This window comes from Lathyrus oleraceus, chromosome 6, assembly GCF_024323335.1.
Source record: "Lathyrus oleraceus cultivar Zhongwan6 chromosome 6, CAAS_Psat_ZW6_1.0, whole genome shotgun sequence".
Classification (NCBI taxonomy): domain Eukaryota; kingdom Viridiplantae; phylum Streptophyta; class Magnoliopsida; order Fabales; family Fabaceae; genus Lathyrus; species Lathyrus oleraceus.
In genome coordinates, this window is record NC_066584.1 from 286970345 (window position 1) to 286994197 (window position 23853).

Consider the following 23853-nt stretch of genomic DNA (forward strand, 5'->3'; position numbering starts at 1 on the left):
GCACCTGTTGCTAGGATCGAAACAATCGGGTTGGTTGTTGGTCTAACAAATATGAATAACTGACAGATGTGTCAGATGGACGTGAAATGTGCATTTCTTAATGGCCCCTTAGAATAAGAAGTTTAGGTTGCACAACCAGCTGGGTTTGTGAAACATGGCGAAGAAAGAAAAGTGTACAGGCTGCATAAAGTCTTGTACGGACTTAAACAAACTCTAAGTGCTTGGAACAAGAAGATAAATGGCTTTCTAAGGGAGAAGGAATTTGTGAAGTGCACAAGTGAACATGGAATATATGTAAGAAGAAGCAAGAGTGAATTGCTTATACTATGTATCTATGTCGATGACTTGTTGATAACAGGTAGTTGCAAGAAGGAGATCGAAGACTTCAAAGGTGATCTCAACAAGGAATTTGAAATGTCAGATATGGGCGACATTTCATACTTCCTTGGCATTGAATTCTACAAGAGTGGTAGAGGTTTGATGAAGCACCAAAGAAGGTATGCAGGCGAAATACTCAAGAGATTTGAGATGCAAATTGCAACCCAACTTCGACTCCAATTGAGTCCAGATTACAATTGTCGAAAGATTCAGATGAAGATGATGTCGATCCAACCCAATATAGAAGACTTATTGGGTCACTTCGATACCTTTGTCACACAAGGTCTGACTTCGCAAACATTATCACTAATTTATTTTTATTTGACCTCTTCTAACTCTAAGAACCACTACCACTAACTCATTTCATTTTCAAATTCAATTCCTCTTATTATAATAAAATATGAATAAAAAAATTATTATTTGACATTTATGAATCTTCAAAAGCATGAGAGAAAGGGGGAAGAGAATAGATAAAACTGAATAAGATTTCATTGAATTGAATTTTTAGAATTGGCACAAGCAATTTGTATATACTGCAACTGATTTTCCAAACTAACATTTTAAAGTAACTAACTAAAATACTAGCAAATTGTATTAATGAATACCCTTTTATGTTTGTTGGTTTGGGGGAAAGTCCACAAAAGACATTCTTTTAAGAAATATAATATCCACTAATATGCACTTCTTCACTTACTTTTTAAATGTCATTTTTTGACTTTTTACACATCAAGAAAGCTAATTATTATTGTTACTTTTCAAACAATAATTCTTATTTTACCTCGACACTTGAAAAGGAACGGAGAGAGTGCTTACAAGCTCATACAAAATAAATACATTTGCAGATGTGGACATAATCGCAACAGCAGCAACTAATTCTAACAAAAACGCTGCACACATTGCTTCCTAAACTTCTTCAGTAAAACTTAAATGATGATTCAAGTCATTAGTTGGATATAACCAGCCAAAATAATAGCTTAAAAGATTGTCAATCTTTATAGTTACACATAGAGGTTGGATGTACCGAAATTCCTATGCTTACCATCAGCTATATTGCTTAAGAGGAAGCCTTGATTCGGAAGCTGGTTGATGAGCAGAGTTTCTATTTGGCATGCCAGGCTTTTTCCCGGAACTAAGAAATAAAGAAATGATGCTTCCTGCATCCCTTCCTTCGATCGATGTGCGCGAACTCGATCCTCAAGATTGTCCGTCTGTCAACAGTTCATCACAGAGCCAAAGCAATCAAACGATATACATTCCAAAAAGGGGAAGTATAAATCAATAGAGTGTTGTTCTAAAATTCAGGACAGACAAAAATGCATGGGAAAGGAAAACATAAGGACAACACAAAAAGAAAGGAACTATTGTTCTAGTTATAGGTATAATATTTGTCTCTCCGAATAACTTGTTAAGTGAGAGATGCTAACATGAGAGAATTCAGATCAAATTCTAAATTGTAAAAACTGCTAGGCTCAGCTTTAACAAAAAAAACAGTAACTATCAGGTGCTCACACAATTCTTGTCTTGGCCAACAACTATCTCTAATATAGGTAAGTTATGTCTAAGTTGTTCCAAGCTTTTAACAGACTTTGTAGTACTACTCAATGATAAAGGAAGTAATAAGAAAAAAGATATAACTACGTGATAATCAAGAAAACATCCAAGTTGTGGCGTACCTCTCCTACGTAGAGTTTCTTATCTGGCCTGAGCATTATGTATACGCTTGAAGAACCTATAGTCATTGGAGGAGGCAATTCCCTAGTGCCAATTAGGAAACAGTTTATCTTGGTAAGGTCTGGTGTGTTCTTTTTTCTTTTGAGTTCTGTTATAAAATCCTGGCAGATTACAGTGATAGCATTCTCAACCTCCTTATGTGAAACTTCAATTGGATTGGTTAAAGAGATTCCCTCATGAGAAGTACCGGATATAACCTTTTTGGAATGAAGATGTGTTCCATTCAAGTTATTACCATTGACGTAAGTAGACATTTCTTCCTGTTTTGCAAAATTTTCTGCAGAAAGCATTTTCTTAGCATAAACTGACAGATAAAGATCTTCAGCTCTTTTGATAATAATCTCAGGAACTCCTTCTCTCTTGGCAGTTTCAAACGCAAGACTTTCTTTACAGACTCCATCTGTCAGCTTCCAAGTAGGTTTTGTTTGTCCATCAATGCACGTTGTGCCCATTGCTTTGTGCACTGTGTTTTTGAGGTTCAGTGGCAAAGTAAATATTCCGTGCAAGTGAGTAGATACAATACCCAAACAACCAATTTTATCAAGTGTTTCAATAATGCTGCCTGCAATACAAGTCCCTTTTGCAGTTTCTGTTCCTCGGCATATTTCATCAACAAGTACAAGGCTCTTTTTAGAGGTTCCAGCCATGATGGATCGAAGTTCAGACATCTCCACCTGTAACAGATTAAGGATAAAATGGTTAAGGTACTTACGAAATTTCGATTCCATAAAGCAACATACAACTATGTAGTTTTCAGGAAAATCCATAAAACAACGGACTACTTTTTATGTATCACTGAAATTATGTTGTCTCCCACAATTTCATAATTCTTGATTCTTAGTTTTGAAAACTGCACTTATCCCTTCTCCATGAGTATTTCACTAGTACATACGATTTCATGCAAGAGCTTTGGAGCTTTCTATTATTTTCATATTTTCGAGTCTAATGGATAATTTATAGTCCTAGCAATGAGTACTACTTTTATGCGGGGATCTAACACTTGATCAAGGCACATTATAGCAAAACTCTTGTTATCTTCCACTGATTTGGAAAGTTCTAGATCTTCTTAAGGTCTCAGTATTTCTCCTGTTGATCGGTTATTTGTTGAGGTCAAGATTACTTTGGGTGTAGTATGTCCTCCAACTCCTTTTTGCCGCCACTTTGCAAAATGGATGAACCTTGTGACTTCAACTTCTATATCGGACCCCAAGATGCTTTTCATTTGCTGAATTCCACTTCATTATTGTTTGACTCTTCCAAGGAGAGTAACAGTTAGGGTTTTTGGTTATTATGATGTTGATTGGTTTGTTATTATGATCTTTAGCTTTGTTTGGTCTATATATGGACCTTGAATATAAACTTTAGATGATTTTAATAAATAATTATTGTTTCCTTATATAGACAATGAAGCAATCAACATTATATGATATCAAACTATAGATGCATTTAAGGGCAAAGTATGAACCAAAAGCCAACCTGAAATGAACTTTTGTGATCAGCTGGACTATCATATGACTTCATATGAAGCATGATGGAATCAAAATATGGAATTAGGGCTGATTCAGCAGGAACCATAAGTCCACATATCCCAAGTAGTGCAGCAGCACAAATTGACCGAAGCAAACTTGATTTACCACCACCATTGGGCCCTGTCAATAGAAATAATGATTTCATATCAACAGTATTATGCACAGCACCTCCTTCTGCTATGTTGAACCAATATGGTAATAAACCGACTATCTTCATCTCACGGTTTTTATTGGATTGCTTCCCATCCTGCAACAACAGATCAACAAAGTGCACCCATCGCATTACAAATTCAAACAAGTTGTTAATTAAAAAAAATGGCTAGGAAATGGATGATAGACTAGAACACACTAAACATGACACAAAAAAAATGTTCCCCTAAAGACATAGCGTCAAAAATGTCACCTCACATAATGTCATCCCTCATGGAAGAAAACACTTGGCTACAATTCTCTACGGAAAAAGCTGTACTTGAGTTCATATTTCTCACCAACAAATATCAAATAATTGGTAACCGTATGGTTACTATGATTTCATTTTATATTTTTAATCTTTTTCATTATAATAACATTCTCCTAAAATTAAGGAGATCATTAAGTTGTAACTTCCCTATTTATACCCACTATTGCTGAAGAATAAAGTAGAACAATATTCCATGTTTTCTAATATGCCATTTATAGGGACATGTAACAAACCGAGCTAGTTATAACTATGCTGACTCAGCATAGAGTTTGTTAAAGCCTAGCCTAACTCGTTTTGCTTAACAAGATAGTTACAATTTATAACTAATGACACATGTGCATTTACTCTAATACATACTAGTGGTATCTTTTCATCCCACCAACGATCATTTTTGCTCTAATATATACTAGTGGTGTCTTTTCTTCCCACCAACGATCAATTCAATGGGTACTATTTTACCACAGATCAATCATTAATGGTGTCTTCTCTTCACATTGTTGATCATCCTGATGGTGACTTGTGTCGGTTATGACCCACACTAGTCCGATTTTGTTGCAACAAACATTATAATTTGCTCGTTGCCATATCAATTATGTCTAATTAGCATTAATTGTAATTGGTTTCAATCTGTTATAAATACAAACAAGGTGTGTTATGTTTATATGCAGACATTAAACAAACAAATTCTACATATCAGATGGAAAAGCTATTGCACTTCCTTTCACAATGCAAAATGTTGATCCTTTGCGTGGTAACATGGAGCTCAATCTGATGGGATCATAGTCTATGCCCAAAACCAAATTCAGCACTATTGATAGATACACTAATAACTTTATATTGACTGGTCATTATTTTGAAAATAAATAAAATTGGAGGAAGTGTGAAACTATTATTAATTAAAGTGACACCAATAGCCATTTAACAACCACTCCTGAGGGGATTTGAACTTTGGCCTTTGAGGTTCAAAACTGACACCTTATAGACTACTTCAACTGTGATCATTGGTTGCATGTTAAAGGCATAAGAAGATGCAAATAAGTAACATGGTTTTACAGGTATAGCTAATACTCATTGCAGGAATGCACCGGTAACTAATCTTACAAATAATGAGATATGGAGTACGAATGTCATAAGTTTTTATACACTACCTCAAGCTTCTGGGACTCAACTATTGTAGGAAAAACCCAGTTTCTTCTTCTCCCTTCACTGCAAGACATCAATGAACATAATTAGCATAAAACATGCAAGGCTGCAAAGAAATTGAAGATTTCAGTAAAACATTGATCTCTAACATTTTACAACCCCAGTTCAAAACAAAGTAGAATAATGTAACATATCACATTGAAATCGAAATAATTTAGAAGTTTTAAGTCACCTACTACTATACTTTTAGTTGAAATATTTGGTAATACTACGTATTATATATTTAACTGTACAAAAATTCCTCCTTTTTAAAGAGGTAATTACAACATGTGATTGACTACAATATAGGAAGGAAATCCTAAATCAAGGAAGGAATAAATCATAATAAGTAACTACCTAAAGTAGACTAAACAGAAAGGAAACAGAATAATTATATACAGACAAAATTATTTACTGTAAGTTAAGAGCTGTAAATGCTGTATTCTACATCCTGTCAACACTTCCCCTCAAGTTGGCTTAAAGATATCCTCCATAGACAGCTTGCTAGTGATGTTGTCAAATGATTTTTTGGGTAATCCTTTGGTTAGGATGTCTGTTGATTGTTCTGTAGTGGGAATATATGTAATACAGATCTGCCCCCTTTCTATCTTCTCTTTGATGAAGTGTTTATCAACTTCGACATGCTTGGTCCTATCATGTAGGACCGGGTTATGTGCAATAGATATTGCTGACTTGTTGTCGCAATATAGTTTTATTGGAGGAGAACTATGAACCTTTAATTCTTGTAGAAGTTTTTCCACCCATAATGTCTCACAAATTCCATGAGCAAGTGCTCTAAATTCAGCTTCTGCACTACTACTCCTTGCTACAACACTCTGTTTTTTACTTCTCCAACTAACTAAGTTTCCTCCAACAAAGGTACAATAGCCTGATGTTGATCTTCGGTCTGTCACACTCCCAGCCCAGTCTACATCAGTGTAGCCTTCTACCTGAAGATGTCCATGGTTTTTATAAAGAAGTCCCCTTCCAAGTGATCCCTTCAAATATCTTAGGATTCTGAAAACTGCCTCCAAGTGTTCATGACTTGGTGCATGCATAAACTGACTTACCATGCTTAGAGCAGGCTATGTCAGGACGCGTGTGAGATAGATATATTAGTCTTCCCACTAGTCGCTGATACCTTCCTTTGTCCACCATATTTTCTGTTTCGGCTAGTTGTAATTTTAAGTTGGGCTCCATGGGTGTTTCTGCAGCCTTGCATCCAAGTAATTCTGTTTCTTTTAAAAGATCCAGAATATACTTTCGTTGGTTCATAAAGATACCTTCCTTTGATCTTGCAAATTCAATTCCAAGGAAGTATTTCAATGGGCCAAGTTCCTTGATTTCAAAAACTTTAGCAAGTTTCTCCCTCAAATTTTTTAGTTCTAAACTATCATCACCTGTCTGAATAATACCATCAACATAAGCAATCAAGATAGCAATCTTATTATTTGTTGAATGTTTATAGAACAATGTGTGATCAGCTTGACTATGGATATATCCAAGCCCTTTTACCACTGTTCCAAACCTTTCAAACCATGCTCTTGGAGATTGTTTCAGTCCATATAATGACTTCTTTAGTCTACACATCTTATTTCTTCCAAGTTCTTCTTCAAATCCCAGGGGAAGGCTCATAAACACTTCTTCCTCTAGTTCCCCATTCAAGAAAGCATTCTAGGGATAGAAGAATTCGAACAGAGCTAAGTTTAGCGACTGGAGCAAAAGTCTCCTGATAGTCTACTCCGTAAGTTTGGGTGAATTCCTTTGCTACTAATCTCGCCTTATATCTTTTTACACTCCGATCAGCCTTGCACTTAATGGTAAAGACCCACTTACAGCCCACCTGTATTTTGTCACATGGTAGGTCAACAAGTCCCAGTCTTTTTCAATGCATCCAACTCTTCTAAGACTGCTAAATTCCAATTGGGATCATCTAGTGCTTCCTCAATGTTTCTAGGCACAAACAGATTTGTTATTTTAGAGGTAAAGGCTATGTGATTCTGGGAAAGATTTTTATAAGAAACATTTTGGAAAATGGGATGGTCTGTGGTAGCCTTTTTGAGTTTTGAGTGCAAGTTTTGGTTCCTTTCCTGATTCTGGGAAAGATTTTTATAAGAAACATATTGGAAAATGGGATGGTTTGTGGTAGCCTTTTTGAGTTTTGAGTGCAAGTTTTGGTTCCTTTCCTAATAGCTATGGGCAGTTCAATAGTAGAAGTGGGAATTTCAGTGTTACCTCGACTTTCTCTTGGTATTTCTCTTGGTATTTCAGTATTCCACCTCCTCCTGAGACCAATGCTCTTGCTGCAGAAACTACTGCCCTTAAGAATTCAACTAACCAGAAGAATTTTTCAAACCTCTGGTGGTGCCACTGCAACAAACCACGTCATACCCGGGAAACTTGCAGGAAAATTCATGGGAGACCAGCACATCTAAAGGGCAGCAAATTAGGTTCTAAAGTTCACATACCCTTCCCTACAGCTCATGAGGCAGAAAAGACTTCTTTGAGAAAGGAACAAGTTGAAGAACTCATAAGGTTGTTAAATTCTAATTTTTTATCTGATACCCCTAGTGATTCTGTGGCACAAACAGGTAATTCGAGTACCCCTAGCTCCCTTAATTGTACCTCAAATATGTGTGTACCTTGGATCATTGATTCAGGTGCCTCGAATCATATGACCAGTCTTTCTTCTTTATTTAAAACCTATTCTCCTTGTTCTGGAAGTGAAAAAATTAGAATTCCAGATGGTACTTTTTCAGCAACTGCAGGAAAAGGGAATATTACCTTATCTAAAAACATTGACTTTAAAAATGTTTTACGTGTACCTAAACTTACCTATAACCTTCTCTCTGTTAGCAAAATCTGCACTGATTCCCATTGCAGTGTGAAATTTTTTGACACTCATTGTGTTTTTCAGGACCGGACTTCGGGGAAGATGATTGACAATGCTAAGATGATGGATGGACTTTACTAGTTTGAGGGTACTTTCGAAAATAAAGAAGCTCGGGGTCTAAGTAGTATGTGTTTCGTACCTGTTAGGGACCAAATAATGCTCTAGCATAAGAGACTAGGGCACCCGAGTTTTCAATATCTTAGGCATTTGTTTCCAAACTTATTCAAAAATATTGATTGTTCTTCTCTTGAATGCGAAAGTTATGTTCTTGCTAAAAATCAGAGAGCTCCTTATTACTCTCAACCTTATCATGCATCTAGACCTTTCTATTTAATCCATAGTGATGTTTGGGATCCTTCAAAAATTACAACCCAATTTGGAAAAATGTGGTTTGTAACATTTATTGATGATCACACCCGATTGTGTTGGGTCTACCTTATGCATGAAAAATCTGAAGTTCCTAATATATTTAAACATTTTTCACAAATGGTAGAAACTCAATTTGACACAAAAATCTCCATTTTGAGGAGTGACAATGGAACTGAATATTTTAATAAAAATCTCAATGAGTTACTAAAAAATAAAGGAGGCATTCAGCATCAATCGACATGTCCAAATACTCCTCAACAAAATGGCATTACTAAGAGAAAAAATAAACATCTTCTTGAAGTAGCCCGTGCCATCATGTTTGAGAGTAATGTTCCAAAATATTTGTGGGGATGTTGTCCTAACAGCAGCCTATCTTATAAATAGAATGCCCACTCGTGTGTTAAATTACTGCACACCTTTGGACACTTTCAAAACAATTTTCCCAGCATGTCTATTACATACTGAAATGCCTTTAAAAGTGTTTGGTTTTTATGCATACACCCTCCATATCTCGGTCTAAATTGGACCCAAGGGCAGAAAAGTATATTTTTGTTGGATATTCTCCAAACCAAAAAGGGTACAGAGTATTTAATCCTATTACAAAAAAGCTTTGTGTTAGCATGGATGTTTCCTTTCTAGAACATCAACCTTTCTTTCAAAAAACTCCCTTCAGGGGGAGAATGATAATGTGAGTGAAGACAATTTTTTACATTTGCATGAACCATTGCCTATTCCTATTGTGCACACTCAAAATACAGATTTTATTGATCAAACAAATGAACACAAGTTACACAACAAGGAAGACCATGTGGAAACAAGTCCTGAATTTTCCATAGGAAATCTTATGCCAGACTTAGGTGGAGCCCAAGCAGGGAAAGAAATACCACAGTCAAATAAAGAGTGTCCTGTTTATACTCGAAAATATCCTAAAAGGATCAAAAGACCAGTCCATCATCTCAGCACCAAACCAAGCAGAATTTCCGGAGGAAGGACAAGGAGAAATACCAAGAGAAAGTTGAGGTAACATTGAAATTCCCACTTCTACTATTGAACTGCCCATAACTATTAGGAAAGGAACCAGAACCTGCACTCAAAACTTAAAAAAGGCTACCGCAAACCATCCCATTTCCCAATATGTTTCTTATAAAAATCTTTCCCAGAATCACAGAGCTCCTAGTTTCCTCTCTTCTGACTTCAGCAAAGACCTCACCCAATTAAGGTAAGGTTGCTCTCCCAATGATCCTGCCACAAACTTCATCAAGCTCCTCATTCAGACCGGCAAGAAATTGAAATATTCTACCATCTTCCACTGTCTGTGTTGATGGCGTTTGGCATCCTCTGTTGAATTCCACTTGTAAGTGTTGAAGAGATCAAGGTCCTGCCAAACCCACTTCAAAGAGTGGAAGTATCTTGTCACATTATTACCTTCCTGCCAAATTTCTCTGGCTTGCAAGGTGAGTTCATAAATCTGAGATTTATTTCCAAGGTCAGAATACATTTCTGTGACACTATCCCATAGCTCTTTGGTTGTGGAATAACACATGTAATTGCTGCTAATGTCCTCCTACATGGAGTTTACCAGCCAAGTCATGACCATGGAGTTTTCAACATCCCAAACAGCATACTGTGGATCAGCAATATCTGGCTTGGGTCGCTCACCATTGAGGTATCCGAGTTTTCCTCTGCCACGAATATACAACTGGACAGATTGGTGCCACCAGAAGTAGTTCGACCCATTGAGTCGAAAGGTAGTGACTTGGACAGAATGAGATTCGCCGAAAATATCTTGCTACAAGTCTTTGGGGACGACAATCTCCTTCTCCTTATTCTGATCATCGCTGGTGGCTGAGGAACGGTCAGCCATGGCTGCAAATCAGAGGCGCAGAGATCTTTGCTCTAATACCAAGTTGAAATATTTGGTAATATTATATATTTAACTGTACAAGGATTCCTCCTTTTTATAGAGGGAATTACAATATAGGAAGGAAATCCTAAATTAAGGAAGGAATAAATCATAATAAATAGAAAGTTAACAAAATAATTATATACAGACAGAATTATTTACTGTCAGTTAAGAGCTGTAAATGCTGTATTCTACATCCTATCAACACTTCTCTTAAAATTTGGAGTATGATTGAATATGGTATATTTAATCTACTTTGACAAAAACATCAGGTTATCCATGAAGTTTGATCATTAATGCAATACATAATGGATCCTCTACACTCTCCTATCTACACCATTTTGTACACTCTACGTCTTTATGAGAAAGATTTTATGAGAAAGAGAGAACAAAATCTGAAGAGAATGAGAATTTCTGAGATAGAGATTGTAGAGGATGGTGTAGAGATGATTATGGTGTAGTGGATCCAAATCTATTAAACTATAACAGCTCCAATAGTGATCGCACAATTTTAGTGTTGCTTCCCCATTTTTAAGATAAACTGATGGAGCAAACTACTAGGGTAGTGCAGCTCTATCATCGACAATTTGATAAAGAACCGAGTGAGGACTGATAAGGAAAAGGGGGTATAACGTAATAAAGAGTGTGGTAAGGATATGTGGTATATAAAGAGTGGAGTAGGTTGTTTAGTTGGCAAGATTTTTATGCCACAGTAATAAAAATAATATGGTTATGCAACAATATTGGAGTGAAACATTAAGATTAGTCAAAGAGGGAATTTTCTCCTTCTCTGAAGAGCTTGGCTTTGGTGTATATTGGGATTATTTCCCTTCTACAGTTTTTCTTTCTTCATCAATTAAATACATTCTATTTCCCATTGTGTGATCTATTTCTCTTTATTAATTTCTGCTTCTAAATTTCGGGTTCCCATCACAATTCAATGTTTTAGTATTAAATGATTTCAAGCCATCCATAAAACAATGTTTCAATCAATGCATGCAAGAATACAAATCAACATATTGAAAAAATTTATAAAATTAAAATTGAATCTACAAAACTAATATCTTGAAGATCAATCAAATTCATAGTGGCTGGCTAGGCAAAAAAAACATCAATACACTGTAAGATCAAATACCATGGCATATTATTGACAAAAATAAAGCAGAAGCAACATATTTACAAACCTCACATGAGCATATAAAGCTTTGGTGATCACAAGCAATGTGGAAGAAAATACAATGATGTTTATATGGGATTGCAGTTCAGCAGCAAGTTCCCTTAAAACTTCCAAAACTCTAGTTTTTGCCTTGGCATTTGCTTCATGGTACCTAAAAGAAATTGTTTTGCATATGTGATTAAAAAAAGAAAAAGACAAGTGTTTGAGGAAATTTAAAAAGAAAACATAGAGCTCCAGTGATATTTTTCGAAAAGCATACCTTGATAAGGCAGCGTCCACCTTCATAGTTGTAAACCATTCCTCACCTACCTTTTTACCTTTAGAATCTAAAGCATGCTTAAGCTGTTTAATGGGTTCCTCTCCAGGGCCACCAGCCCATATATTTTGTATAAAGCCTTTACCCTTGAACCACACTGCTTCCTGATCCCGAGAATAAGATATTTCTCCCTTAAGAATTTTAAATGGAGATACGAAAGCTTTTATTCTAGAAACTACGGGAGTGAAATCTTCAGTGACCTGAAAGATATTAGGGACAATATAAATGAAACATAACATATCTCTCAAAATACACTTTAATTACAAACATCTCTAGGCAAGGTGTTAGTTACAGAGACCTACTGCTAAATCCAAGGCCTCAGCTGCTTTGTCCACAGAAGTAAGTACATCATTTATGTGGATTGTTTTTATTCGACCTTTCCATACAGACTCCATATCCTCAAAAAATTCATCAGGAATAACAGAGAAGGAGCTGATTTTCTGATCTTTCTCACCATCCAGATATATTATTCCGTCAATCATACTTGATGCGACTTCACATCCAGCAACCTTGAAAAAAAACATTAGGAAAAGTTTACATTCCAATGCAATTTGAGGCAAATAAACAAACCAAGAAAGAAATGACTGGAGCATCATACTTTAACTGTGCCTGCAAGAGAAATCCAACATAAATACATGAAGTCGTCACATTTAGTACTGTGACGCTGTGTTTGGCCTGGGCAATCCTAGATTAAGTTTGACCCTGACTATCCCAAGTTCAATCTGGCTCCAGCTATCCCAGCTATCCCAGCTGTAATTTGGCTCTAGCTACTCCAAGTTAGTGATGAATTAGTTGAGTTATAGCAATGGTGATTTCAACTATCTCACAAAAAAACCATGTGATGAGTTATCAATGGTTGGGACTCGTGAGTCGTGATGCACATCAACTTAAGTTTCAGTTTCAACTTTTTTCAATCATAAATTTTCTAGTGATTTAAAATTTGAATTGTTGTTCTTGGTGGATTTGAAGAAGTTTTAGTTCTTGTTATGTATAATTACACCAGGAAATTTTCATTGAATATTCCAACAAGAGTTCGTTTCTTTTGTTATACAACATTCCTAGCAATACTCAGCTTGATGATCATTCTGGTCATCTTGTTGAGTTAACCTTCTAGCAATGTTGCTCATCTCTCTAACATCTCCAACATCCCTAAGTTGTGTTTCTATTCATGTTTGGGTAGCCCAGGTTTATGTCACGCTAAAAGTTTATTAAGCCTTTAACTTGAGGGGCTGAGTTAGAATAAATGAAAAATGTCTCACAATAGTTAAGTTGTATCTTAGAGTATTTAAGAATAACTTAAATTATCTTTTAAGATAGGTGGTTTAGAAATCGAATAATTATCAACTTATCATGATTAGTGTCCTTATTTAATTAGGATTCAGAGCCTAGTATATCACAACAAATTATTACTTATCAAATTAAATCAAACCAAACCACAACCATAACTCAGTCTATTTGTTATCTTCCTTATCTAAACCCCTAGAATTTCAATACTGACAAATCTAAATGATGCCTCTTACCATACATCCCCATATTTATTTATCTAAGGTTGTTTAATTAACCAACTACTCTAAACTCCCTAACTTTTTCATGTTGTTAGTTGTACAAGAATAAATAAGGAACAGAGGCAAGAAAACAAAATGAATAAAGTTATTGAACAAGGAAAAAATTAACTTCCATAAACCTGCTGTCTTAGGATAACTAACAACGCAACCTTTTTTAGTTTCATAAAAACTATAACTTCTAATAACTACCTGAAAAACCTCAATCATAAACTGAACAGAAGTTACTAAAACAAAAATAACATAACCAACATGCAATGCAATTTGATTCTTCGTAAGCAGTCTCGGATGCAATAGGGGGACTTTGGATATTGGAAGAGAACATAGCTTATGGTAGATATTTTCTAGTTCGACAAATGTTTCTTAAATTGCTCTTGATGCACGTCTAAGAGGCGGTAAACTATCCCTTATTTTCTTATAAACATAGTGAAAGAAAAAAAAAATCCAAGTTTTGGGGCTCACCAAGGTTTGGAAGTCAATTTCTAACCCAGTAGTCATCCATGTGGGGCCAATCAAATGTTTCAATATTTCATTGAGCTCAGGCTTTCTGTACATGAGCAAAATTTCATCAAGTACATTCTTTATTCTACAAAGTTCAATATGATTGGCCTCCTTCCATTCAAGTAGCTTAGCAATCTGCACAAAAATAGTGAAAAGTCAAACAGGAAAACACATTTGCATAAAACACTAAATATAAAAGATATAGAAGACAAGGTATTAAAGACCAAACGGGAGAAAGACAAATTACATCAAGAGTAATTAAAATTAAGAAGAAAAAACACAGCTAGTCATATCATTCTTTTTTTAAAGACAATATCAGCTAATATATGAAACAACAATCATGACATGCACATAGTTACATGCAAAAAAATTCTAATCATAGTAATTAGGATATTAAAGATTCTTGCAATTAATTAGTTTTTGCTAATAAAATTGAGCATCGGCTAATACACGCTGATTTCACCAATATTCTCTCTTTTGCTCTTCTTTTAACACATTATCTACAGAGGCAATTGTAGTTCAAGCATACTCAGAGGACCATACAGTCCCCTGAAAAAAATAGCAATAAATCAAGGCTTAATGTTACCTTATGTACTATATCTTAGAACACTATTCCACCATAAACAAACTATTTACATCATTTCTAATAATTCTGAACCAGTACCAATCACATTCATACTGGTACACAGATAAATGAACCCTTACGTTATGTTTTAAGATAAAGAGAAACCAAAAATTGGCTTCAAAAAGGAAGTGTATTTGTAATTAGCATTAACAGTAGTTATTTGTTTCAATACAATCATTATGACCGACATTTAAAATGCAATATGTCATGCAGAATTTTGTTATGGAAGTACACACATTATGTTTTATTCCTTTTATTTGACATAATATTTCAGAGGAAATAGGATAGCATGCATCAAGTTTCACTTGAAGCTCATTCACAAGTAGCAGAGGTAAGTAGATAACCTTTGCTGAAGAAACACACGTAAATTCTGGAAATGAGCATGTCACATTACTCATAAGTTTACATGTTGCTGTCAAACAAAAGCAGTAGGAAATGAGTACAAAACTAAGTATAAAATATCATGATATTCTTATTTCTCTTATTATTCTTTATTTTATTTTAATTTTTAGATAAACTACAAGCTGCGATAAAATGTGAATTGGAACAAAACAGTTCAATTTAGAAGCAGATCAAGAAAGTAACAATTGGAAATCACCTTGAATTTCAGATGAGATTTCATAGGAAGGAGGGTTCAAAAGAAGATCCCTAACATACCTGAGAACCAAAATAAACAGGAAATGATGTAAATTTCGTAACGAGTCAAGAACTAATCACTAAAGGACTACACTTTGAGCTACATTAATCATTAAAATAGAATGCAATAAGCATAACAAGGTAGAAAATCAATTTTAAGCGACATCTTGATACAGTTGGGCAATGATTGTAACTTGTTTAAATGGTCCAAGCATAAACAAGTTTAAAACTGTAAACAGATGGGAAAGCATTAATGAATAAATTACTACAGTTTTCAACATCCCTTCTATGTTAAGCTTATCACATAATAACCCTTCTATTTATAAAACCTACACAAAGCCCCCCTGTAATTAAAATATGATGCACCTAATAAGACATAATAAAACTAATTCATTGAGAACAATTTTACAATAATTAAATAAAAAGTAATAAAATTTAAACTTATTAAAATATGAATACTATAAATGATCTAAGACAAATTTTCTCAATAAGCAAATGATATATTAAATAAAATCTGAACTGTATTCCTTTTATCATTTGAAGCCCATAAAAACCATCTATAAATTTATTTTCAATTATTTTTATTAATTCTAGAGATTGTGTTTCTATTAGATTTTTTCCAATGATTTTAAAGCAAAACTATAAAGAAAAATGTTAGGAGTTACTTTATTATTTAAGTCTTTAATAATTTTAAATTTTGATTTATAAGAAATTGACTTAATATAGTTATAAGATATGGGGTGTTTTGCGTAAATTTTCAAAAAGATAGGTTTAACGAATGTTAAAAATTGAAGGAAAATGTCGTAATATTTTCTCTAATTGAAAAGCAGAAAATCTGGTTGTAACTACTAACTAGAACTTGTATAAATCAATGAAAGATTGAGAGAATAAACAAAAACAGCATCCACAAAAATTTTAACCAACGACTTGGCAAGTTGGTCAACAACTAGCATGGAATTATTTTCAACTGGTTCATCAGAAAAATATAAGAATCCTTTACTCACAGTACTGGTAATCCTTTGCAAAGTGGTGGAAATAAGACCTTCAACAATGAAGGTATTCCATCTGTCGGAATGACACCTAAAATGCAGGAGATGCAGATTTAAGAGAAAGAAAATGACCAGTGAGCATAATCAATGTTTCAAATACCAACCAATTTGAGTAGAAGTTCCAAGAGTTAAAGGTTGAGCCCTATTTCCTGAAGACACGGTTACATTGCGAAACATAACCTCGTGATCAAGGCCATAAAGCTCCTTTACCTATGTTCCAAAGTGAAATATACATGTAAGAGTCCAAAACTTCTAATTTATCTACATTACATTTAAAATTAAATAAATAAATGCAAAAGACATATTTCCTCTTTAGAATCATACATTGGCCAAAAGATCAGAAATAGGGTTGCCATCAAACCATTCAAAATGTTTGGAGCTACATTCTCCCCACAAGAGGCCCCCTTCTCCAAATTCTGCCCAGGAAGACGTTCCTGAAATATACTCCTCGAATACATAACCAGAATACAAGAAACTAGAAACATGCCATAAATAAGAGGATAAATCATCTCTGATGTTCTAATAGATCAAGCATTTAGAGAGAACTTTACAATTCTAGATATCTTGATCAACAACTTTCGAACTCAGAATGAATTAATCAAAATAATGGTTTATCTCTACCAAGCTAGTTAAGCTACACAATTGTGTACTCTTAATAGGGAAAATTATATATAAACAAATAAAGAAAAGGAATAAGAAAGTGCTGACCACAAGAAATCCTCCTCAAAGATGTATGCAGAAATAAGTGATGGTATTGACAAGTTCGAAGCTTTGTAACAACTGCTTCTTCTGTCAAGCAGTCTTCTGAAGAATAAGTCTTCATGGTCTCTAGGACCATATTAATGCAATATCCCCTTGCCGAATAAGAAATTCCTGTAATAAAAGTGGCATAGTCAAAACTGATCATTCCAATCTAGTACAGAGATGTATTATCAATGGAAACTGTGAATAATCAAAAACAAGCGCTGAAGAAATTGTGTGCCCCTCAAAGTATGATAAACCAACAAAAGACATATATTTCCTCGTGAATTAAGAACATCATATATATATATATGCTGATAAGTTTCTATATTTATGATAAAAACATATGTATAAAGAAAAGATATGAATATCAGAACGAGGAAAAATGTGTTCTGTAAACAGAAAAACAGATCAGAACCGAATGGGCCAAAGAGCTTCAATCCCTCTGCATAACCTTTTTTGGGAAACCACCACCCCCTTTGCATATCACATGAGAACTCCTTTCAAATAGCAACATTGGCATTTTCTCGTGTTTCCTCTTTACTATTAGGAGCCTCATCAAAATGCCGCAAAAGTAAGACAAAACTATGCTATGCAATTGCCCAAAGAGAAATGAAGTGACCAGACATAAATTATATCACAGAAGTTACTATTAGAATTAGAATATTAAAATTCTAATAATCTAATTAGTAGTATAATTACAACAACAACCAAATCTTATCCCACTACACTAAGTGAGGTCGGCTACATGGATCAACATGTGCTATAATGTTCTATCAAGGACCATGTTTCTATCCAAATCGTTAATCTCGAGATCTTTCTTAATAACTTCTCTTATGGTCTTTCTAGGTCTTCTTCTCCCTCTAATTAGTAGTATAATTAAGAAGAAAAAATAATACCTACAACAGGCATAGGTTCTGGAAAGTCAATATCATGATCAACCCCAACAAGTCCATATACATAGGGATTCCCTGGATGAGCATGCCTGAAAGTTTAAACATCAAGTCAGTCACACAACATACTCAGAATACCCAAAATTGCTTATTAAAAAATACTCCGAAAAAAAAACATTTCATTTAATGAGCTCTACCACAAACAAATCTCTTAAAGGTGATCTAAAATACAAATATGATTATAACAAGCTCGCACACACTATTTGTGCACAAGGACACTGACAAATTGGTTTAGCTGGCTAAGATGAAAAGGTAAAGGAAACAAAAATATAAATCTAGAATCATAAGGATTGCAAGATGTGACAATATCAAGAAGAAAAAAAATGCTATACAGTTAAAATAATTGAAAAACAGTAGCATCGTGTATAGTAGCTTAAAACAGTCCAAAAATTTGTCTGGAAAAGAAACACCCGCTGAACACATTCTTTCAGAATGAGAATATATATAAAAAAAACACAATAGCTCATATTATTTGTATAAACATCACATCAACACTTTATCTTTCCGAAAATAACTGGCAATCACTCATGAATGAATGACCAGCTTAATAATAAAAGCACTTAAGCCCAACATGAGCAATAGAGAGATATCATACATAGCATCAAACTAAATGTCTAAATCATCAGGTCTTTTTATTTCGTCATCATTTGATAAAGCCAAAAGATGCTGCTGTCTATGTTCATCGTGTATCCAAAATGATTGTAGAAAGCCATAAAGGGCAATCATACATGTAGAAAAAATAAATATGATTTCCACAAGATGCAAAACAACAAAAAAAAACCATGTTTCCATCAACAATCCTGTAATCGAGGCAGATAGATACATACTGCCTCAATCTTTAACTATAAGCCCCCTTTGAAAAAATGTTTTGTCCCAAAATATAAGTCCATATTCAAATTACAAGGTGCATTTATTTTCTTTTTCCAAACATACCCCTCGAAATGGACACATTAAATTCATTACCCACTTTTCTTAATATATGTAAAAAAGAAAAAGGTGCTTATAAAATGAGACGGGAGAAGTATTTTAGTACAATAATATTAATGCAATTGACAATATAAAACATATTGCTTATTTCCAATTTCGAATTGGACTTTGCTTGTTAAGGAAGATGCCTTAACCGTTATCCATATGTCCTTTTATTTTTTTATACAACAAAAACAACCAAGCCTTTTCTTCTGTCTTTCTAATGATGTTTTTCGCCTATCCAAAAAGAAAAGGCTCGTAGAAAGATAACCACAAATCATCAAGGCATGTGGAAAATGTTGTACTAACCCAGCTATGAAACGACGTTTCCTGGATCGAGCTTGAGTTGGGCCCTGAACTTCCTCCACAATGCACTGTCAAGGTAAAAATTTGTAAGTAATGTGTATTCGTGAACTTGGAAAACATCATAACAACATACAAACAGCATAAATGCATAAACGGAGGGCTAGTAATTTGAGGTTTCATTATGAAGAAAGCTAAAAACTGAGCGGCAACAGAAGATAGGGATAATTTCAGTCATGTATAAAATAGGGGAATTTGGAAGACTATTCAATCGCTACACTCACCACTGAATAACCATTATCTGTCAGAACGTCCAAAGTTTGTCGAAGATTCTGTAACCATAGAAAAAACCAAAGACACCTTTAAATATATAACAAACCAGCAACCAGTTTGAACTGTACTTGTATTGAAATAAATACAAATTTGTAGTTGTCGGTACACGCAACATAAAATCAGAACACTCAAGCACCATATAAACTTAGTTCATGGGAATAAAAATTAAAGTTCACTACATGAAATAAACAGAAAACAGAGATTCTACCCACACCAAATCTCACATCAGCAGAATGAACACTCAGAATACTCCTTTTGTCCCTATTTATATGTCCCTTTGGCATTTTCACATATATTAAGAAAAGTTGGTAGTGTAAATAATGGGTATAATTTGTTTTATGACTATTATTAAACTACCTTTTGTGTAAAATGTATTCAATATTGACTTTTCATATTCCAAGACAAATTGGTAGTATTAATAAGAGGCAAGTATATTTGAAAAAAGAATAATATATGCATCAAACAATTTGCGAAGGTCTTATATTTAGAGACAAATATCTAAAGGGGGCTTATAATTAAGGACAAGGGAGTATTGTTCAAGGTGACCGAAACCATCAACAAAAGTTCAACATCAATAACCACTCAAAGACTAGCAATATTCAGAGAATGGCATATGCATCATGTTTCTTGTTGCACAAACACTAGGTATAAAAAACAAAACTTGACAAAATCAGGACTACTTTTTCTGGTCTGCTCCACTAACAGTTACCGATATAAAGTAAACAGCTTGAGTAAACAAGCACAGCCAATCAGGGCATTAATATGAAATTTTCTCAATAGAAGACTAAAATACACAACATGCATGTGAATAAAATTGCCAATACCATAACAGGGCAACCAGCTTTGGGGATGCTATCTGATCGCAGACCGCCAAAGGGATTTAAACCTGCATATTCAACAAGAATACAAGCGTCTATTCCAACAGCTTCATAGAAATCCCCAACCTGAGCACATATTAAAAAAAGAAAAAGGGAGGAAAAATAAAGAGATAGCAAAAGAAAGTTAGCTACTCAAAGGGTATATATAGAGATTTATCATAATGTAGGAGCAGAAAAGCAAACAAAAATTTGATGAAAATGGCAGATTTGTTTCCTTTAGACTAAATACACAAGACAACAAAAGCCTAACCAGACTCTCATCGAATCAAAATGGTACATATATAACATACTCTGCAGAGTAAAACTTCACGTGGAAATTGTGACTTGATCTGCAACGTTTCCCAGTTAAGTGTTCCTTGCTTCAGACTACACAGACAAAAAATGATTCTTCCATCAACTTTCTTATTCATAAAATAATACAATCTATCAAAAAGAGAAAAGGGAGTTAAAATGTGTGTGATCTTTCATGGAACAATAGCCCGTGTAAATGGCTGAGAATGAAAGATTATCAGTTAAAATACAGTGGTATTCTTCTTAAAATTGGTCCATTTGTTGTGAAGTTGTAGCTGAACAGCAATAATAAATATTTTATAGATATAAAAGAAAATGGTGGGTGGGGATGGGGGTGAATGTGAAGGTGAAGGTGAAGATGGGGGGGTCGAACAAAACATGCACAAGTCAACAGTTTAAAAATAAAAAATTATCACCATGAAGAACAAAGTCAAAGAGATTTGTACATAAATGTTTTAAAATAGAAACTAACAAATAATGTTTTCATTTTTCAGTCATAAAAATTAAAAGGGGAAATGAAAAATAAAAACCATCAATTTCGTAGGTGCTCACCTTCCATTTTTTAAGTTAGAATCCAAGCCAAGCAAATTTGAATATTCAAGCCTTTCAATTAGATTTGCTGTTGAGGGCTTTTTGCATATCTGCAACTTCTGCATAATTTGGAAAGGAACCAAGAAAAAGAAAGCAAGGTTTTCTCAAAAGATTCTGAGGTATATGATCAAAAGAGTAGCTAAGTTCGTGGGGAAGAAAACTAAAGCAACATACCTCTTTCCACCATAATATGTGAGAAAGATCTTTATCGTCTAATACTATGAGCTTCTTGGTCACTTTACCACTCCCTCTTGAAGCTTTCGTGTCTTTACAGCATGATATCTTCTGTACACGTCCACTTGTTCTATTCATAGACAATCATTACAATTTAGGCACCACGCCATAAACAAGAGAAACTTAAGTAATTAGGATTTGATCATGTAAGAAAAAATTGCATACAAAAAAATTATAGCATTTTGTCTTCTAAATTTAGAATGAGAACTTCACAAAGTGCTTCCCATGCCATCTAACAAAAATAAAAAGGATCTATATCCAAGTATACCATTCACAGGTCACACGGTAACCGTAGCTTCTAAATAACGATTCATATGTACTGGATGACCAAAAAAAAAGGTTGCTTACATTTGTTGCAATAACAGATAATGCAGGCAATAGGCATCTAGAATGAGCTCAAAGTCACTAACTATTAGAACCGTACAAGAAACCTTTCCTCTTGCCAGCAATTTTTGCTCAAGAAGAAGTGAAAGTGCATCTAGTACAGAAAGTTAAAACAAAGGTAACAACTCTTGTACTAGCAAATTGATCCAATCTAAAGCTACCTCACTCTTATAGCAAAAAAAGTCTCTCTCGCTCGCTCACTCTAAGTTCAGCCATGCTTGCCAGCTTAGTCATCTGTAGATTGACGGTGATTTTGGTGAGCAACCACGACACCGTGACTTTGTTAAACTCGTCGTGAATCCAAACATGCACACAGCAGTGTTTTTATTCAATTCAAACAACAAAATCCCAGCCTCTATAAACAAAAAACTTACCGAGATTACTTAGTATTTACCTCCATTTCTCAAATTAAAATAGCAGCATGACGAAAACCTCTGAATAAAGCCATAGTCTATCGCTACTGCAATCAAACCTAACTCAACGCGGTTCAATGCATTTTCACTAAAACAAAAAAATAACGAAAATACAAACAGAAACATAGCTACAAACAGGAAAACTATATATGAGAGAGAGAGAGAGAGATTACCGGAGGAAGCGCGAGGGAAGGAATGAAATGCACGGAGAAGGAGAAGGAGGAGGAGAGTGAAGAAAGGGGGAAAAGGAACGGAAGCGAGGGAAGTAAACGACGACGTTTCGAGAAGTAACTAACTTATACATTGTGAAACGAAATGGGGTTTGTCTCGGACTGTTTTTGGGGTTTGTTTAAAAAGCTGTAACCCCAGAGAGAGCCAGACACTAAGGGAGAGGGAGGGACTTCCCGCCACAGTGCTCCCTCTCTTCCTCTTCGTCTTTTTCTAATCCCTTTAAATTTTGTTGATGATTAAAATATAGTAATTTTAATAAATCATATATCAATTAAAAATATTATTGAAATGTTACATTTGTTGATAATTTATATAGTATTACAAATTTACCCTATATATAAAGAATTAGTTCATGTTTAATCATGATATTTTTTTGGGAAAAAAATACAATATAATTAAAAGTATATGGTTAAAAATGAACTAATGCTTTTGAAAGTTTGAAAGAAATGATAAAAAAAAAATTTAAGATGATTTTATATTTAAGATTATATGTAGTACTATATTTATAGGTTTAGACTTTCTCTTTCATATTTATATTCATTAACTCTTAACTTATGGACATTCATCAAAATTTTAATGTAGATCTATTTTGTGTCATATTTTTAAGTTATTATTTTTATTTGTTTTTTATTATAAGTTGTTTTTTATTTTTTTAAAATATTAAAAAATATAATAATTATGATATAAAATAATAAATTATAATGATATTGAAAAGATAATTTAACATAATTGAAAAGATAGATAATAATAAATATTTAAAAATATAATAGAAAAAATAATATTAATGATTATTGATATTATAAAACGACTTATATTATGGTAGAAAATATTTTTCTAAAATAATTTATAATAAAAAAATGGAGTGATTTGTTTTAGGGGATAGTTGTATTGTGATGTTGAGGAGTTTATGTAGGTATGGGAATTTTGTTTTGTGAAATTATGAGCTGAAGTAGCTTAAAGAGGTTATTTACTTCCTCTCTCTCTCAAAATAAAAGTATTTATAGATAAAGAAATTTGTCCTAAAATAAGAATATTTTTAAGTAAAGAAAATTGTTCTAAAATAAGAGTATTTTGTGTTTTTAATGAACATTAATTAATTTTTATCAATTTTATCTTTAATAAATAGTATCTACGATTATTTCCAAACTATTAAGGGTAGTTTTGTAAAATTATTATATTTAATTATTCAATCATTATTTTTCTTAATTTATGTCCAACCGTCTT

The 23853-nt window shown here is 33.9% G+C and overlaps 1 protein-coding gene across 2 annotated transcripts; it reads right to left on the bottom strand.

The window, feature by feature from the left end:
* Positions 1-944: 944 nt before the first annotated feature.
* On the bottom strand, positions 945-22852 carry LOC127092168 (DNA mismatch repair protein MSH1, mitochondrial). Of its 2 annotated transcripts, XM_051030992.1 has the most exons (22): positions 22572-22852; positions 21542-21671; positions 21329-21426; positions 20776-20851; positions 20432-20551; positions 19559-19606; positions 19281-19345; positions 17952-18037; positions 17020-17184; positions 16636-16745; positions 16416-16521; positions 16267-16342; positions 15225-15283; positions 14971-15038; positions 13963-14136; positions 12241-12447; positions 11882-12138; positions 11630-11773; positions 5247-5304; positions 3586-3885; positions 2052-2783; positions 945-1586 (listed from the first exon to the last, which is right to left on the bottom strand). In XM_051030992.1, exons 1-22 carry the CDS (start codon positions 22700-22702, stop codon positions 1377-1379), a joined length of 3420 nt encoding a protein of 1139 aa, XP_050886949.1. In that variant the 5' UTR covers positions 22703-22852; the 3' UTR covers positions 945-1376. The 2 variants fall into 2 exon arrangements, with proteins under 2 accessions (XP_050886949.1, XP_050886950.1); XM_051030993.1 differs by lacking the exons at positions 21329-21426; positions 21542-21671; positions 22572-22852 and having other exon boundaries at positions 20432-20493.
* Positions 22853-23853: the final 1001 nt, after the last annotated feature.